Below are 20071 nucleotides of genomic sequence, written 5' to 3'. Positions count from 1 at the left end.
ACGTGGGCACCTGGCTATACATTGACCCGGAAGTGCCATTTTAGCTGTAATTCACAGGGTTAGTTTGATACACTGTTTTTGTACTTATTCAGCTGAAATATTTTCTGAAAATGAAAGAAATTGGTCTTTAACAAAGATACAAAGAAAGGAAAGAAGAGACATCAAGGCAAGGAGGCCCATTATTATATTTACTATAATAAAAATAGTAAATTCAATCACAGTAGATAATTTGTTAAATGGAAGAAAAACACTATCAGGACATGTTAACACTTGACTAGGACACACAATTATCTTAACAATTACCAGCAAACTGTAAAATCTGGTTCTAAACAAGGTGGATAGGTAAATGAAAAGCATCCAGTGGTCGCATTTGGTTGTAGGAAAGGAGAAAAAAGATGGAGTGTGTTACAATTAGTGTTCTGATGTCACCAGAGTTGGACGGACATAGAGTGACTTAGTGTCGGATTTTGCTAATGGTTTCATCACTCTGAGAAATGTATAGGAAATTAAACAAATAGACTTATCCATGCTATGGAATAATATTAAGTAATAAAAAGTAATTTGCTATTGGTACAGAACAATGTGCACGGATTTCCAAGGCCATACCCTGAGTGATGAAAGCCAGCTCCAAAGGATAGGCTGTGCTGTCTGTGCCACCCATGTGTCATTAAAGTCACCGAGAACAGATTCATACTTGCCAGAGGATGTGGAATACAAGGAGAGAGATGGCTGTGACCATAAACGGTTATGTGAGATTCTTGCTTGTGCACGGGTGGTCACATGATTTCACATGTGATAAGATCATGTGGAAAAGAACACACAGAAATGTGTGTGTGTGAAACTGGTGAACCCGGAATGAAGTCAGTGGATTCTATCAATGTCACTTACCTGGCTGTGTTATTTCATAATCGTTTCAAAGCTAGCGGTGGATGGTCCGAGTTACGGCATCTCCCCTTATGATTATTCCTTAGAACAACATGTGGACCTCCAGGTGTCTGAAAGAATTAAAAAAAATAAACAAATGATCCTAGAGATATCAGGCAAAAAACTGAATAACTGTGGTATATACACATTGTGAACTACTATACAGTCATAATATATATATGTGTGTGTATGTATGTATATATAATTATGTCTATTTGAGTCTGTGTGTGAGAGGGTATGTGTATGGAAGTTCAGGGGCCTTCAGAGGCCAGAAGTGGGGATCCTCTGAAACTGGAATTACAGGTAGTTGTGAGTTGTCCAACGTGGGCACCCAGAACCAACTTGGGTCCCCTACAAGACTAACACTGTATCCTTAAACACTGAGCCATCTCTCTAGCCCTATGCAGTTATTATTAAAGTTAAAAAAAATACCCAATGAATACTAAATTAGAACTAATTGATTTCTTCAGTGGAATTTGCATTGGGTCAGAAAAGTAAGGCTCATAAAAGCGGGTGTGGTATGATTCCCTTTTTTGTAAAACAATGCCATAATTCCCAACACATTTGTCTATACCTGAATGTATCTGCCTTTGTGTGTGTGTGTGTGTGTTTAACAATGAGAAGTGTGTGACTTTGCACCCTAGCTTATGAAAATGGACATCTTTGCAAGAACAATGGCTGATACAGACTGAAGAAAGGGAACAGGAGAGGGATGACCAAGAAAACTAAAAATGAAAAGAAAATAAGCACCAAAATAGCAATATATGTGACAGATACCATATAAATATATATATATATGATACATGACATAATCGACGTATACAACTGTGTGTTCAATTATTGTGCACTTAAAATTTTAATTTTTATCTTACATTTTATTATAAATAGCCATAAAACTCTTGAGAAATAATTAATTTAATATTCAGTTCACCCATTTAAAATATATAATGCATTGATTTTAGGTATAGTCACATAATTTGGCAGCCATTTCTCTTTTTTATACATAACCATATGTTTATTATTTTCTTCAATACCGTTGTAAAGAACTCATAACTCTTTTTTATTGGTTTTATTGAGCTATATATTTTTTTCTGCTCCCCTCCCTTCCTCTCCCCTCTCCTACCTTCTCCCATGGTCCCTTGCTTGCAATTTACTCAGGAGATCTTGTATTTTTCTACTTCCCATATAGATTAGATCCATGTATGTCTCTCTTAAGGTCCTCATTATTGTCTAGGTTCTCTGGGATTGTGAGTTGTACGCTGATTTTGTTCTTTATGTCTAAAAACCACTTATGAATGAGTACATATGATATTTGTTTTTCTGGGTCTGAGTTACCTCACTCAATATGTTTTCTAGATCCATCCATTTGTCTACAAATTTCAAGATGTCATTATTTTTTCCCACTGTGTAGTACTCCATTGTGTAAATGTACCACATTTTCCTTATCTGTTCTTTGGTTGAGGGGCATTTAGGTTGTTTCCAGGTTCTGGCTATGACAAATAATGCTGCTGTGAACATAGTTAAACACATGTCCTTGTGGTATGATTGAGAATCCTTTGGGTTATATACATATTGCTGGATCTTGAGGAAGGTTATTTCCTAATTTTCTGAGAAATCACCATACTGATATCCAAAGGTGCTGTACCAGTTTGCACTCCCACTAGCAATGGAGGAGTGTTCTCTTTACCCTACATCCTCTCCAGCATAAGGTTTCATTAGTGTTTTTGATCTTGGCCATTCTTATAGGTATAAGATGGAATCTCAAAGTTGTTTTGATTTGCATTTCTCTGATGACTAGGGATGTTGAGCATTTCCTTAAGTGTCTTTCAGCCATTTTAGATTCCTCTATTGAGAGTTCTCTGTTTAGGTCTGTACTCCATATTTTATTAGATTATTTGTTCTTTTGATGACCAATTTCCTAGGTTCTTTGTATATTTTAGAGATGAGCCCTCTGTCTGATGTGGGGTTGGTAAAGATCTTTTTTCCATTCTGTAGGCTGCTGTTTTGTCTTGTAGACTGTGTCCTTTGCTTTACAGAAGCTCCTTGGTTTCAGGAAGTCCCATTTATTAATTGTTTCTCTCAGTGTCTGTGCTACTAGGGTTATATTTATGAAGTGTTCTCCTGTTCCAAATGCATTCAAGTGTACTTACCACTTTTCTTCTATGAGGTTCAGAGTGGTTGATTTTATGTTGAGGTCTTTGACCCATCTAGACTTAAGTTTATATATATATCTGTTTTCATTTTTCTACATGTCGATATCCAATTATGCCAGCACCATTTGTTGAATATGCTACCTTTTTTACATTTTATTTATTTGTTTGTTTATTTTTGGACTGAGATCTGGGTCTTCGATTCAATTCCATTGGTCCTCCTGCTTAATGCCAATACCAGCCTGTTTTCAGTACTGTAGTTCTGTAGTAGAGTTTGAAGATTTTTGCTGTGATTTTGCGGAGCATTGCACTGAATCTGTAGATTTCTTTTGGTAAGATTGCCATTTTTACTATGTTAATTCTACCTGCCCAAGAGCATGGGAGATCTTTCCATTTTCTAACGTCTTCTTCAGTTTTTTTCTTCAAAGACTTAAAGTTCTTGTCACATAGGTCTTCCACTTGTTTGGTTAAATTACTCCAAGATATTTTATGTTATTTGTGGCTGTTTTGAAGGGTGATGTTTCTCTGATTTCTTTCTCAGCCCATTTATCATCAGTGTAAAGGAGGGCTACTGATTTTTTCAAAATAATCTTGCATCCTGCAATGTTGCTGAATGTGTTTATGAGTTGTAGAAGTTCCTTGGTAGAATTTTTTGGGTCGCTTACGTAAAGTATCATATCATCAACAAATAGTGAGAGTTTGACTTCTTCTTTTCTGATTTGTATCCCCTTGATCTCCTTTTGTTGTCTTATTGCTCTAGCAAGGACCTCAAATACTATATTGAATAAATATAAAGAGCATGGACAACTTTGTCTTATTCCTGATTTCAGTGGAATCACTGTGAGTTCCTTTCCATTTAGTTTGATATTGGCTGTTGGCTTGCTGTATATTGCTTTTATTATGTCTAGGTATGTTCCTTGTATCCCTTCTGTCTCCAAGACCTTCATAATGAAGGGATGCTATCTTTTGTCAAAGAATTTTTAGCATCTAATGAGATGATCATGTGTTTCTTGGTTCTTTTTGTTTTCAGTTTTGTTATCTGGTAGATTACATTGATAGATTTTCATGTGTTGAATCATCCCTGCATCTCTGGGATAAAGCCGACTTGATTATGGTGGATGATGGTTCTGATGTGTTCTTAGATTCGATTTGCCAGTATTTTATTTAGTGTTTTTTCATCAATGTTCATGAGTGAGATTGGACTGTAATTATCTTTCTTAGTAATGTCTTAGTGTGGTTTGGGTATCAGGATAATTGTAGCCTCATAAAAAGAATATGGCAATGTTCCTTATGTTTCTATTGTGTGGAACAATTTGAGAAGTATTGGTATTAGTTCTCCTTTGAAAATCTTGTAGAATTCTGCACTGAAACCATCTGGCCCAGGAATTTTTTTTTGGTTGGGAGACTTTTGATGACTATTTCTATTTCTTTAGCAGTTAAAGGTCTATTTAATTTCATTATCTGGTCCTGGTTTAATTTTGGTAAGTGGTATTTTTTGGTAAGTGTACAGGTTTTTGAAATATAACCTGATGATTCTCTGGATTTCCTCTGTGTCTGTTGCTATGTCCCCCTTTTCATTTCTGATTTTGTTAATTTGGATATTCTCTCTCTCTCTCTCTCTCTCTCTCTCTCTCTCTCTCTCTCTCTCTCTCTCTCTCTCTCTCTCTACCTACCTTTTGGTTAGTTTGGATAAAGGTTTGTCTATTTTGTAATTTTCTCAAAGAACCAACTCTTTGTCTCATTGGTTATTTGTATTGTTTTTTGTTGATGTTGTCTTTGTTTTGTTGATTTCAGCTCTCAATTTGATTATTTCCAGCCATCTAGCTTTCCTGGGTGAGTTTGCTTCTTTTTGTTCTACAGTTTCCAGGTGTTCTGTTAATTTACTAGTGTGGGATTTTTCCAGCTTCTTTATGTAGGCATTTAGTGCTTTGAACTTTCCTCTTAACACTGCTCTCATTGTGTCCCACAAAATTGGGCATGTTGTGTGGTCATTTTTATTGAATTTTAGGAAGTCTTTAATTTCTTTATTTTTTTCCTAGCCCCTTTGATGATTCATTGACAGCCATTTCTATCAGCAGGTTTAAAACATTTCATCTCCTCCATAGGGACTCCCAGGTCCATTAACAGTGACTCTACAAGTCCCCTTAAATCCCCTTTGCAGCCCTAGGCAGCCCCCAGCTTGCTTTCTGACTCTGCAGACTTGTCTATCTGGTCTGTACGGTATGAGCAGGAGCACAGAATAACTGGTTTTTTTTCCTCAGCCTTCCTTCACCTAGTGTGATGTTTCCAGGTTTGATCCAGGTTGTAGCATACTGCCTCACTCCATTTCTTTCTATTGCCGAGTAATATTCCACTGCCTGGATGTAGCACATCATATTTGTCGGGTCACAGATGTCGCCTGGCCAGGCACTGTCATTTTGCCCCATCTCTCTGTTGATTCTTGTACATCATCTGCTGTCGCGGGTTGATATGTAGACATTAAGCTTCTTTAATCACCAGGCGGTTACACTATTGTTTTCTTCAATTCCCTGAGGTAGAAATTGCTCCGCAGTTTGGTTCAATTAAATTTGAGCAGGAGAAATTTTTTTTAAGCAGGCTTTGAAATTCATTCTGATGACAGCAGGGCTCCCATTATTTCTCTGAAACTAGGGTACCATTTTCCTTTTTGCCTGGATGAAGTGCACTAGCCTCCTCTTCATCGTTTAGCACCAGCATCTCCTTTTTTCCTCCCCCTTCTTCTTTTTTTTTCCTTTAATGCAGTCTCCCCCTACACACCCCAGGCTGGCTAGGAATTCAAGATCCTCCTGCCTCTATCTCTGGAGTCTAGGGTTAAAGGTGTACACCACTGTGGCTGACTTTCTCTTGGTTTTGATAACGTCCTTATCCTCTTGTGTTTCAGATAAATTGACCCCTTGGGGGAAGTTTTAGAACTTAGATTCCTAGGAATGAAACTCCCCTTGGACAAAAACTTTGAGCTGTCCTGTGAGCAGTGGGTGCTGGCATTGTCCTTCTCTTTTTACGTTTCTGAGCATGGGACTGTCCCCTCTGAGTGCCCTGCACCAACTGCTCTTGGTCTAGCCAAAGTAGGATAGATTCTACCCCATGACTAAGAGTGGGGTGGACAAAGGAAGCCCCTGACTTCTCAATTGTATTCACTCGGAATTTAATGTCTGCAGACTTAGAAGAGACTGGAAAGGCTGGCCTGCCCCTTCTCATGAGATTCCCTATCTATGGCCCAGGAGCTAAAGAAAGAAGGTGCCGTTCTCCTGAGTGTGTTCCTACAGAAAGTGTCTGTGGAGAGGACTCTGGAACAAGGGAAGGTAGAAGCCAGCCATCACCCACCAGCCACAGAACCCTCCTGATCACAGCAGTTTAGAAATGTTTTAAATAATATCTTTCCATGTGTTGTGTGGTCTTGGCGCACTTTGTAGAATCTTCCAGTGGTATGGGGGGAGGGGGGTATTGGAGTTTGTTTGTTTTGGTTTTGTTGCCACCCTAATTTTGAGCAATTATTGTCGTTTCTGGGAGTGGAACTCATTAGAATTATGTTTTCAGAAAACTGTGCCAAAGGGAAGTCCCTGGCCCTATCACATAGTTTGAACTTTATCACAAGTGGCAATAATTCATACACAAATCGGGACACAGTGGCCCTGAGTCCACTCCCTCCTCTCCCTTTTACTATACTCACTTTGAAAAATCACAGAGGTCCTCACTGAATAAAAGTGCCTGCCCAGTAATGGCTTGTGAGAATTTTAAACTCCAGGAAAGCATTTTGAGTAAAATAAAGAATATATTTAGACACTGAATGTGATCTTCAGGCCTAAATCAGGATTCTTTAGAAGTCTGACTCATGGGAAAAACAGAAAAAAATCAGAAACCAGCATGCCTCAGGACCTCTCCTCTCTCCTCCCTTTCCTGTTTCACCTTCTTCCCGTTCACCCCCACCCTACATTTTGCTCACATATGAGAATTATTAAGCAGAAATCAAAGAACTGAATAATTAAGATCATAGAATTTAGAAAGTCTATATAAAAATGTTAAAATGGATAAAAACAAATAATCTCTCTAAACTGTTTATATATAACCAGTCTAAGTCATGGAATGATTTTCCCTTTTCATTTGTTAAGAAACCAACAGCCATTTCTAGAGTCATTCATTCATTCATTTAATGAGTGTGACTTAATACGGAATAACTGAATGATACTTTTGCTAGTCACTTAGTCACTGGTTTGGATTTTAAAACATGAGATGGGCTTTAAAAGCAAGCCAGTCAGCACATGCCTTGCCAAGCAAAAATATACCCTGGTTATTTTTATTCCGTTTTTACAGAGCTGATTTACCTTCTCATAAAATGGCCCGGAAGAGCACTGTCAGTGGGAACCCAAGAAACTATGAGACTTCCGTTAGACTGCACGTGGTAGCAGCTTTAGATCTAATCTTTCTCAAGGAGCGTCTTGTCCTCATCGTCTCATGCGGGTCTTGTTGCATAACTACAGTCTCCTAAAGTTGGTGCATGCAACTCTACTACCTCTTTGATATTCTTAAAAGATCTAGGAGCAAAAAGAGATAAAGTATAAACAAGAATAATACAATTCACCCAGGCATGGTCATTCAAGGAGAGAATGAAGATGATGCAAAAAAAAAAAAAAATCCCAACCTGAAAATTCTATTTAAAAATTAAAATGTCTTGATTTTTTGTTTGGGAATCTCATACATGCATACATTGCCTTTGAATAAAATCCACCCACCTTCCCCTCCCCTCTGCCCCCTCATCCCCTGTTCCTTCCCAAGTTCATGTGCTTCGTTTTTTTTTTTTTAACCCACTTTTTAAACTCTGCTTGTTCCGTGTGGATAGCCTCTCAGGGGCTCCATCCTTGAAGACACCTGACTCTTCTTCCACTAGTGGCCATCAGTCCCCAAAAGCTCTGTAGCAGGTGGCAGCACTTCATGGACCTCCCTGTCCATACTAGGATTTTGGTGGCCGTGGTCTTGTACAAGTCTTGTGCATCTAGTCACAACCACTGTTGAGTTCACATGCGCAGTAGGGCTGTCCCATCCAGGATGCAATCTTGCGATGGGTATCCTCTCCCTCTCTGTCTTCTGTGCTTCCATTTCTGGTGAGCCCAAAATACCCCCCTTTTATAAAGAAATCAGATACGTAGTAGAGTTTAAAAGAAGGTAACTACCCAGTAAAACAAAATGATACGATTAAAATTTTCAATTGGAAAATAAGAGAGCTTTTTGGAGTTTGGACCTTGAGATTGTTTCATGTTGACAAATCAAGTGAAAATTGATCACATACAGTGTACAGTATCAGGAAAACGGGTTCCCTGCTTTCAGGAAACAAGTCTTGGACATAAATAATGATCATGTAAGTTAGAAAATGATTGTTATGATAGAAGGTAATTATGCCATTTAAGAGAGAGGAGGAAGAAACATTTTTCTGTTGGGAGGACTAGAAGAGGTTTTGCAAGGGAAATTGCAGAAGAGTTGTAGGGTTGAAATAAAACCCAAGCTCATTTCAGCCTTCCTTCAAAACCCAGTCAAAAATCCCCCTGGTTAAGAACTGTGAAAGCAGTGTTGAGGAAAGGGTTAGAAAGCTAGATGAGATCCTCAAAATGTCACCAAGAGTTGAGAGTTCATTTTTAATCCAGTGGGAAACCTCAGCAGGGTTTTGATATAAGAGTTAGTTACCAAAGCTGTTTCTTAAATTATTCTGACGCTGTGTGTAAGTTGGATTTTTTAAAATACTGTGGTGTGGTGTGGGCAAGAAAGGGCTCAATGGGCAAAGGAACTTGCCTGATTAGGTTTGATCCCAGGGACCCACAGGGTGGAAGCAGAGAACCAACTCATGCAGGTTGTTCTCTGACTTTCGTATGTGTGTGCACTATGGTCTGTGCACACACACACACACACACACACGTGCGCATGCACAGTATGAAAACATTTTTAATGATTAAAAATATAGCAGAGATTTAAGACCATTGGAGTGGGCATTTTTACCTCAGGCCAGGTGCCAGGAAACAAAGAAGACAAAAGTCAAAGGAGAGGGGGCAGGGGAGGGGGCTAGAGCTCAAAGACCATTGTCAGCAGTAGAAGCTGCTTTGAGATTAAATGTCTATGTGCCAGGGAGATTAGCAATGCCCTTAAACTGAGAAAAGAAACAGAAAGATGTGACTTAAAGAAGAAAAGAGAAGGGTTCAGTGACACAGTAAATATTTATTGGGCGCATACTGTGTGCCAGGCACTGTTCAGGGTCGGGTGGGATGGATTGGGTGAGAATTAGCTTGAATTTGGAAAGTTCTTGACGTGGAAGAGGCTCTGTTCCCCATCTGTGTGGCTCTGGAGTCAGAGCTGGAGCCAGAGAGTGGGAGTTCGGGAGGAAGTAAAAGAGCTTTCCAATGAACGGTGGCTTTGGCTGGGTGGTGAGAGCCCTGTCGTAGGCAGCATTCAAGCAGAAGATGGTGGCCTTCCAGGAACACAGGGCACGAGTCCTTCTTTGGGATGGGGGTGTGGGGGGAGGGGGGTGAATTAGCCTTTCTGACAGTTTTCTTTGAGGCTCATTTTTCTCGTGAGTCTCTCCTCAGTAGCTCTGCAGGTTCTATTATTAATCTGTGGTTTCTCTCAATTATTAAATAAATTACTCAGTCTGTCTGCCATTCAGTAAAACTCACACATTTACATCTGTTATTCTTGAATTATTTTTGGTTAGGGCTCTTCTTCTTTATTTAAAAAAATTATCCACCCAGTTAGCGTTACCTTTATAGATATTTTAGAATGGGGTGCCTGGTGGATAGGGTTATAAATACCAGAGGAGGGGAAAGACTTTTCTTGTGCCTAATACCGTTGTTATTTGGAACGAGCAGGCAATGGATTATCTTGACTTGCAGATTATGATGTAGTTTCTATATGTTGCAGTAATTCAAAAAATTAAAAAAAAAATAAGAGAGGTTCCCTTGTATGCTGCATGGTGAAGAAAGAGAACAATTACACTGTGAAGCTTTCCATCAGAAACACTTCCCTCTGGTGCATTTAAAAGGGAGAAAGGCAAGGAAGGAAGGGGGGAAAGGGAGCCTGTAGTGCGAGCCTTGTTGTGAGCTCCGCGTTCCCGGTGGTGTCTTTTGAAACGTAAAAATCCCACAACAAAATAGCTCGGTAATGTATAACCGGGGACGAAGATTCGATTCCGATTTAGGCGCTTTGGTTGGCTTTTGAGTCTTGCTATTTTCTGCATTTGTTTTGACGGCTCTCATCATTCAAGATTGACGCTTGGATGGGTGTGTAGGAGGGAGCAGCAGCAGCAGGCTTACAGCTTGCAGACAAAAAAAAAAAATCTGCCTTATCTGATGGCTATTATTGAAAATGCGAGGTGTAGCCTGGGCTGGGTAATGAAGGGGAGCGAGCGAGGGGGAGCAAGGAGCATGGAGCCGCATACTGACGAGTGTAGGAGTTACTTGATAAAAAGAATTCTGGCTGCTGGCCGGGCATTGCTCACTGTGGAGTACTCACACCGTCACACAGAACGCAGAGCAGCCTAGGCTGACAGCTTGCTATGCCTTCTTCTGCTGCCTGGTTTCGGGGGCTGTGTGACGCACTGGTCGGTAGTAAAGATTAATATGTAGGCAATGTGGAGCTAGGATCAAGTCATACTCCGCAGCCTCTCCCGGCAAACTATGTGTTACTTCTGACTTCGCTCTCTCGCTGAGAACGTTAATCTGTCAAGCTGGCGGGCTCCTTCGAGAACAACTTTCCCCGGAGCATGATGTGGCAATGCCACCTCTCAGCCCAGGACTACCGCTATTACCCCGTGGACGGCTACTCCCTGCTAAAACGCTTCCCTCTTCATCCTCTTACAGGACCCAGATGCCCCGTCCAAACAGTGGGACAATGGTTGGAAAGCATTGGGCTACCTCAGTACGAGAACCACCTGATGGCTAATGGATTTGACAATGTACAGTTTATGGTAAGATTGCTCTCTGTGGCCACGGAGCCGCCTTTTGTCTGTCTTTGCTTCCTATGTGTCTTCCACGGCTCAGAGGCAGCCTGGTTTGCACGGAAATGGATGGGCTTTATATATGCAACTGCCTCGGAAAAGCGAATGCCTTTAGGACAGAACTTACTGTATGCATGTAGACACTGACTAGAAAATGGGATCTATATGCATCCCTTAGACATGTGTGTTGTATGAATCGGTGAGTGCTCTATTTATAGGCTCTGAAAGAAGATTAACATTTATATTCTCCCTGTCATTCTTTGTGTGATTTTTTCCCTATGAATCTGTGATCTTAGCACACAGTTATATTATACCACGCTTCAGCTAACCTTAGATTCTAGAGACATGCTATTTCACTTGGACATCAGCATTGTGATTAATTAGACAATCCGCTTTGTTGATGGTATGGTGATCATTTTTCCTGCTAATCACTCAATAAAGCAGTTTAAATCCTGCGGCCAGCCCTTCATTAGCCAGCCGCTTCAGCTGGTCCATTAGCGAGAGCATGCTCTTTCTTCCACATGCCGACTGAGGAGCGGTGAAGTATTGTTTGTTACTTTGGGTGGAAAACAGACACTTGGATCAATTGGATAGAGAGGAGCTGCTGTACCAAATGCATCGATGTCCTTCCGAGTCCGGGTCTCTGTGCGGTCTAAACCGGGGGTGTGCAAACTTCCCACTGTGCATATAGGTGAGGAGGAGGATGGGAGGGGTGCAGGCGACAGTCTAGTTTCCTAATCATCCTGAGACCTCCTCCAGCGCTCACTGCTTCCTCTTGTTAAGCCCCTTTAAGCCACACCACAGCCCTCTCACCTTTCCTTGCTTCAAAGGTCCCACCCCACGTGTCGCTTGGTCCCTAAATTTAGGGAGAGCTCCATGTCATAAGCATGTAGCACACCATCCGCTTATAGAAATACTTAATGGATCCTCTGAAATAAAATGCTGGGGAGACACCTACAGCATGATGATAAAAACAGAGGACTAGTCAGGCCTTTCCAGTTCCTTTTCCAGGATTGTTTCTCTCTAAACTTGACAGAATTATTATAGATTTGAAGGTTATTAAGATAGTTAAATTTTACAAAAATATGTACGCCTACAAGCTTTTTTAAGATGCATAAATCTGGCCCATCCTATGAGCTTTAACTAATACATGCATAAAACCCTTTATGGGTTTCTTGTTGTTTTTCTTTCAGTAAAGAGCTGTGCATTTATTTTCCTCGTGTCCATCAGACAGTCACCGGTTTGCAGCCGAGACCCCGTGGGTGTTGAAATGGGATGGAAGTGGAAGGTGTTAGAGCCTGAGCAGAGTTAAGACAGACTTGGGGCAATAAACAGATGCTCTTAATAATTAGAGGAGCTAGCAAACAAAATGAAGATCATTGACTACACATCTCTCTGTTGTCTCTCCTTCAAATGGGGTGTCTCATTCCCAAGCCCTTATCAAATTCACTCTGGCCCCTGAGAAGTTGGCCGTTAGCTTCCCTGAATTAATCGGCCACACTGAAGGACTTTAATTCTGCTTAATTTTCCTCTGAATATTAAACGCTTATGAGCGAATGTAATCCCCCTTCGAAAGTATTTAACTAGAAGGTGATCACCCAGGTTTTAAAGGACTTGAGGGCAGAGTGTGAAGAACAAGCATGTGTAAGTTGTGCACAAAATGTATCCAAAGGGCAAGAGCCCCGAGCACCGTGGGAAGATCAAGTTCCGATCCTAGATTGTGGCTTTGCCTGTCCATTTCCAAGTATCGTATGAAATCTTCCAGAAAATAAGAGCCCCTTGTTAATTCACACAAGCCAAAGGCTTGCATCAAGAGACCGAATTCGGAGAAGGACTAATTAATTGTGAAAATGTAGCAAATCGTGAAACGGTGTCGTCAATTAGCCCACTACATGTGCTGCCATACTCTGCTGCTGCCGATGTCGTAGGGAAAGGATGCCTACCTGTATGATAATTATTCCCTGATTGCCATAGTCTGCTAAATGCTGAACTTAAAGCGCACAGTGATTGGCCCGCTTTAAGAAGCAAATTTCATTAATGTGAAAATCCGTTAGACCCGCTCGGTCTCCATTCGGCGTCATGTTCTAGCTCTTGTTTTCCGGGTAGCACATTCTGACCTGCATTTATTCTTCCTGTTGCCTAAGCAACAGGCACCACACTCCCATTAACTGTGATGTCGTGTGGGTCTTATTAGCTTTTGGGAAGAAGACAGAAGACATCACAAGGATATAATTAATGTTGGTTGGATGTGGCAGCTTAGCCGTGTGCTTTGTTGTGGGAACATTCTCCAGAGCTAATATTTCGTCACATTGATGTTCTATTGATAAGTTTTAAGTTTAAAGTTTTATTGATAAATTAAGTTTAAAGTTTTCTTTAAAATAACTTTTGAGAATTTATTGAAAACTTTTTTTTTGCTAAATCTATTTTATATACTCAAGCACAAACACAATATGTGGTTGATTCTATCTCATGGCAACCATTAACTTTAGTAAAGATTGCTTAATAATGATTCCTGGACATGGTTAGAAAAGAAGAAAGCTCCTCCCCACACTCTTTTAGGTGTCAATCATCTCTCATCACTTCTCCTTCAGGCTCTTTGATACTTCCCCTTGAGTTTACAGATGCAGGAATTATTTTCCTTATCTTTAAGACAAAATCATAAACTTTTGCTGGATGCATTCATCCTGCTTTGTAGAACATTATGCACACAGATTAGATCCAAAGTGCCTTTAAGAATATAAAATAAATAGAAATGGCTACAGTTTGAGAAGGACCTCTAGCCGGCTAAGACTTTGGGAAAGTCATGTGTGTGTTGACATCAGAAGTCCTCTCACGCGTCATGTGTTGAAGTCTTCCCTAGCCCCGCCCTGCCTGTCCCCCTAAAGATGCGTCACAATGCACAGCGGTCTGCTTCCTCCACAAACATCATCTACCTGCTTCTCCACAGACCTGGGGGTGCTGTGGGGTCCTCCGAGCCTTGTGACTTTCTTCAGCCTTTGCGGTGTATGTTAGCATGACTGTGTTTTAACGTTGCTTATGTTCCCAGCAAGGAGTTTAGGGTTGTATCAATTGTTACACAGGGTGCTGTTGCTTATGCTTTTCCTTCCTCTGCTTATTGCTACCACCAGCTTTGTCTAAGTTAAATGATTGCTTCCTGAGTTGTCAGAGTCCCAAATCCTCTGTTCCTTTTTCTGTGGCTTTGCTCCTTTCTGCCATCTCCGTCCCCCTTAGGTGCTGTCATTTCCTTTCTTTCCCCTGTTCTTTTCCTTCTCAATAGTCTCCCTGCCTTGATTATATAACTTTCCTTAAGGACTACAGTCCACAGTCGTGTGGCTTCTTGGAACTCATTTCTATCTCTAGAGTTAGAAATTAAGCTTCTGGCGTTCCTCCATCCACCTAGCCTATAACACAGGGGTCTTGCCCCTCATCTTTTTATACAGTCAGCATCACTCAGCCATTTTTTCCTATATTAAATTATAGTACGTAATGGAACGTGAAAAACATTTGTTGGAGCACAAAGTCAAGGAAAATGGAGATAGTGCTAGCATCAGACACGTAGCAATACTACAACAGATTGATGGTCTAAGGACCAGAATACAAAGCTTGTGTTACCTGGAGGAGGGCTGACTCAGAGTCTTGCTATTCTTACTAACCAACGGTTACATTCTTAAATCCTAAAGGGAGAAAGAATAAAATGATATTTCATGTCACCCTTTTAGCATCTCCTGTTGACCTATTGACTTGGAATGGTCTGGCCATTTTTAAGGTGTTCAGGATGAAGTCTTTATGATGTCAATCGTAGGAAGCCCCACACCAATTGGCATTTTTGTGCACTTGAGTGGGTAACATTCGTAAAGTGCTTTCTGGAGGTCAACAGGAGCAGTGCCCATTAGACACTGAAGGAGACCCATGGAGCCCTTGTCGGTGATCAGTCTGATCAAAGGATGTGAACAAGTGGAAAGCTGACAGGTACATATTGAACTGAAACTTTTCTCCCACGTCTGTGGTGCGTACTACGTGCTAATGGAAAGATGGCTCGCACTTTACATAACTTTGCTGGAATAGAGTGCTCTTCGTAGCTGCTCTGGTAAAATGACCTCTGAAGTCTTAGCAAACCACTAGACAGGTAAGATGTCAAAGCTGTGATGTAGAAAAATAAATGGTCCCCAATGGCTAAGATGAATCACTCCAGTGATGACTTCTTAACTATTTCTCAGGCAAATTTATAAAGTTTCTGTGACTTGAAGGACATATAAGACGAAAATGCGCATTTCCCCCACCTTCCTGTTTCTGAATCAGCCTTGCGTTGAGTGGGCAACCTTGTATTGCAGAATCAGCTATGATTTCCCAAACTCACGTAGGACAGTAGTTTTATATTTGCTCTTACCAAAGATTTTTTTTTCAACCACTGGCATATGAATCTGTTGGTATCTAGCAGTCAGTGCCAAAGGGGAGCCATTTTTATCTGGACAACAGCTTAATTAGAAATATAAGAGGTAGTGAGCATGGAGGGGGTCGTGGGGCAGAAGGAAGGAAGGGGTCTCATCAGCATGGTCTTGTCTCTCTATCATTTGGTTTGCTCATCTGCAAAAATCAATCTAATGAGGAATCTAGAAACAATGCTCCTTGGGGTGATTATATTAATATTTCGGGCTGTTTAAAGGTGCAGGGCACAGTGCTGGTGCCAAGAGAGCTATTAATTGTTCCCGTATATGCCATTAGCCTGGGGAAGGCCACTGATTGCTTGTGCAGCACAGCAGATCGGTAATGCGGGCATGTGCCGAAATGGCCATGCTGAAAGAATGACTCCTGGGAACGACGTCAGCCATGATTCCAGTCTGGTGGTGGAAAGGAGCCTTTCCCTCCATCTGGAAGTTACTCTGATTAGATTTTTAAGCATTAAAATATGTTGCCCCATTTTCTAATAATCCAGTAATGTAACTCCCATTACTAACTAATGTTCACATGAGTTAGCCTTGAATTTAGTCATGGAGCACATTTGCATAATTTGATCTCCAGAATTGCTTCAAATGACCAGATATTTGGGATGAGGAATTTGCATCATGAGCCTAAAAAGTTACTAAAACTGTTGTGTTGCAGACTAATTTTAAGAAATCCAGCCAGAGAATCACATTTCTTTCTTTGCTTTCAAAGAGCAGGTCTCCCAGGCAGCTTGCTCAGTGGCCGTGACCTCCATTTTCTCATTCCCAGGCAGTGCCCTTGCCTCTCTATAATCCAGCCTGCTTCCCAACTTTCTTGCTAACTGCTGTGACCTGCTTCTCGCCAAATTCTCCCCCATTTCTGCCTCACTTCATCCCTCTTGGCCTTCTTAGCTTGCGCCACCTTCCCTCTCCCCTTCTTACCCTCATCCACCCCACCCCACCCCTAGCTATCGGACATGACCCTGCCGTTTCCACCACCCAGTTCTCCTCTATGTCCATGAGGGTCCAAATGGGACCTTCTGCTTTGCAGACATGCTCCAAGTTCCACGTCTGTTTGCCTTGCTAGACCTCCTTATACCTGGTTTCCAGCGCCCTCCAACTGCTCACGACACATTTCCATATGCATGTATGCATACGAAGCATTTAGCTCAGATCTGGCACCAGATCAATGCCCGACAAATGTTAGCTGTAACTGCAGCCCCAGTGATCCGAGGCTACGTCTGCTTTCATCTACGGGGTTTAGATCCTTCTCATGTGCAGGAGATGGTATTTCCAAAAGCCTTAATGTGACTCTTGTATCTGGGATCCCGGCTGGCCTGGACCCAGATAATTCTCCATCCCTTTCTATCACGTCTTATTTCTTCTCTGTGTGCTAGGGAACTCAGCTGCAGGCTTCTCTCCCGCTGCCTGGCTTTGCACACACTACCAAAAAGCATCCTTCTTCTCTCTTAACTCCTTTCTATCCTTTGGTTCTTAGCTCTGTTATCCCATCGTTCAGTTGTCAGCTCTCTTCTGACCTTCCAGGTTCAAGCCAGCATGCTCCTTCCCTGGGACTCTTCCTTAAAATCTGCTTCCAGGGCTGAATCACCTGTGCATGGTCCGTTTACTCCCTTCACACATTCCCTTCCACCATACACACATGCCGGACCAGACTTTGGCCATCTGTGGGAAGTGCCACGTGGTAAATCGTCTAGACTCTGCAAGATGTATGGTCTCTGCGACCAAACCCCTCTGTCTCTGTTGTTGCAATCAAACGGCCGTAGATGATATGGATATGAATGGGTGAAATTCTGCTCCGGTGATTTTTTTTAACTTATTAAAACAGGCAGATTAGTCATCGGGCCCCAGTTTGCCGCCCTGCCCCACGATTCGAAATCAGCATTCATCCCCTGTGTCTCCAGAGCTAATGAAAGAAAGCAGAAAGCCAGCAAGAAGGGAGAGAGGAAGGCGTGGGGGTGGAGGGGGAGGCAGCAGACAGGTGGCGGCGACAGGAAGGGATTCTGGGGGCCTGTTTGTTTTAAAGATAATCTCAGTGTGCCACCGCTGAGGACAGTCAGAGCAAGTTCCAGCCTTCAGGAGTCTGACAGAGCTCTGGAGGGGGTTTTGCCCACTAGAGTGTATTTCCAGCAAGCCAACTGAAGAGGCCTGAGATCTAGAAAAACACAGCTGTAGAGCAAGGCTGTCTTTGCTCTGTGTGGAATTCCTCTCTCTTCCTTCTTGAGTTTTCTTGAATCCATTTAGCTCTCCTAGCACTGCCCTGTCTCTTAGGGGACTCACTCTCCCTTCCCGGTGCACCCCGCCCCCTCCCCGGTGTCCTTTTCTTGGCCTGATGCTGGTCCTTATGTTGCTTTGCTGTTCAGATCTCTGTTCCTACTCTCGAGAGTCAATGTCTCAGAGGTAGAGCCTGGGTCCTATTTAATTTGTATTCTAAAAGTCCAGCACACTGCCTGCCACAGTCAGTTCTCAACATTGGTTGAATGAAATTTGTAAGTACTACTCAGGTTCCTATCAATGAACCTGTTTGATTCTTACCATCTATCAGCAATTATTAGCATATCCATATTTAGAAATAAAGAGAATGAGACTCAAGATAGCCTAAGAACAGTATTCCCAGAGCCTAGCTTACAAAACTGGCTTTCCATGATGAGAACACCTTCTCTGACTTTAGTGAGCTGCGAGGATGCCTTCATCCAGTCTTCAGCTAGTGTTCCCAATGCAGGCCCCCGGGGGCTATCGGCTCTGCTCTCAAAGCTCTCCCAGTCTTCAATACATTGGCTCTTCCATGGAAGGTTTTCCTCTCACCCACCTTACCTTTCCAGCTCCCCCTCACTGCTTCTTAAGAAAACCAGGGCTTTGTCCAACACAGAACCAGTGCTTTCGAGCAAGAATTCACCTTCATATCTACCCACCGTCCTCTAACTGTGTGTCCGGCAGGAAGTCCAAGCTCAGGGCATCAGCAGGGTTGGTTCTACTGAGGGCTCTGAGGGAAGGATCTGTTCTGGGCCTTTCTCTTTGAATATGGCCACCTTAGGCTTGTGTTTTGACATCGGTTTCTGTCTTTGCATGACTGTGCCTGCGTTTCTCTTCTTGTAAGGAAGACCATCACCATCTTAATTGACTTCATTTGAATTGGATTGTTTCTGTAAGGACCCTGTGTCCAAAATACAGTCACATTCTAAAGTACTAGGGATTAGGATAACTCCAACAAATCAATTTCCGTAGCTCATTCAGTCATTCCCCAGCCTTCTTCCGAGAGTTTCTGAGCTGACCCATGTCTGTCATGTACGTTAGGAACTATTCGGTCACGTAAGACCATATGATTTAAAATACTATTGAGAAATAAGGGTGCTAGTTATGGATTACAGAGTTGTATAAAAAGGAGAGAAAATTAAATGAATGATTATGACAGGTTCCCGAACATCAATTTATTGATTTCTGTTTCTTCAGTGCATAGAATTAAGTTTCAGGTGGTTTTGTTTTTTCATCTCCCTTTTATTGAATATTTCCATATAAAGAGCGGTAGGACATCTTGTGATTATTTGCCAATGTCTGTTTTAGATGGTTGTCAAAAAATAAAGTAGGTTTGCTTTTCCAGATATTTGAAGACGATCTTGGAATTCACGTCCTAGAAAATCAAATAAACCCTGTTTATTTGATAAAAGTCACATTCCATGTTATTTGAATCAGAAAAGCAAAGTTCCATAAGGAAGGAGCTGAACATCTGGGCTTCCCCAGGCCTGAATAGCAATGTGATCTGGCTGGTTATATGCTGCCCCAGAGCAAAATTAATATTCACATTCAAGCAGGTCACATCAGTGCTAGACAGCCCTCTTGTCTTTCAGAAGGACACAAGAGATCATGTAGACCAATTCAACCATTGAAGAACTGTTGGGTGAGCCTCAGTGAAGTTCTTCTGAGAAAGGGAGAGGGAACGGTCTGCTAGAGAGTCAGAAAACGCAATTCATTGGCTTCCTGGTCAGCCATTATGACATAGCAGAAAGCATAATGCTATACAAAATATGCCTTGTTCCTTACATGCATTATTTAAACCTTGGTGACAGAAGAGATAGATTCTATGTTTAGTTGTAGCAGAGATGGCTTGGATTTGGCGAGCCGTCCATTCTGCGGTCTTGAATAAGGTCAGATGTAACCTATTTCTTTTCAAAACTCTCCTCAGCACTCTCCGCCCTTGGGTTTGTCCTCTTACTATTTTTCCCTTTCTAACAAAAGTTCTCAGAAGAAATGTCTGTACTCCCTGGCTCGCCTTTTGGTTTAGTGAGCCCGGTTTGATGATATCGGCCTCTCCCCTGATCCTGAAGTTATTTATAAGTGACGGCCAGTAGTGTGCTGCTAACTGCCCAAATCCAATTTCAGCTTCCTGCTCCTTATTAACCTTATCTACCAATGGCCTGTGATTCTCTTGACCGCTGTTCTGCTCCAACGTGTAACACTTGGGCGTCTCACACCCCAGGGCTGCACTCCCTGTCTCCTTTGTGGGCCTCCCAACCCCTGCCTGCACCCTTGACGCTCTTTTTTCCCCCCGCAACCAGCATGAACGTTGC

The 20071-nt window shown here is 41.9% G+C and overlaps 1 protein-coding gene across 23 annotated transcripts in view; it reads left to right on the top strand.

The window, feature by feature from the left end:
- Positions 1–20071, top strand: part of Anks1b (ankyrin repeat and sterile alpha motif domain containing 1B) — an 867834-nt gene that overhangs the window by 503344 nt on the left and 344419 nt on the right. For 21 of the 23 annotated variants that reach the window (XR_012908611.1, XR_012908612.1, XR_012908614.1 and 18 more), the window contains one exon: positions 10931–11037. Coding sequence is in view for 19 of the 23 variants with exons in the window: in XM_075954277.1 (XP_075810392.1) it covers positions 10931–11037 (107 nt within the window). In the remaining 4 variants the exon portion in view is untranslated. Of the gene's footprint in view, positions 1–10210; positions 10230–10549; positions 11038–20071 lie in introns of those variants that run through there. The other 2 variants (XM_075954282.1, XM_075954281.1) reach the window with 2 other exon arrangements.

The sequence above is a fragment of the Microtus pennsylvanicus genome, chromosome 20, assembly GCF_037038515.1.
Source record: "Microtus pennsylvanicus isolate mMicPen1 chromosome 20, mMicPen1.hap1, whole genome shotgun sequence".
Classification (NCBI taxonomy): domain Eukaryota; kingdom Metazoa; phylum Chordata; class Mammalia; order Rodentia; family Cricetidae; genus Microtus; species Microtus pennsylvanicus.
The sequence above is the reverse complement of the archived record's forward strand: the minus strand, read 5'-3'. Positions and strand labels throughout refer to the sequence as shown.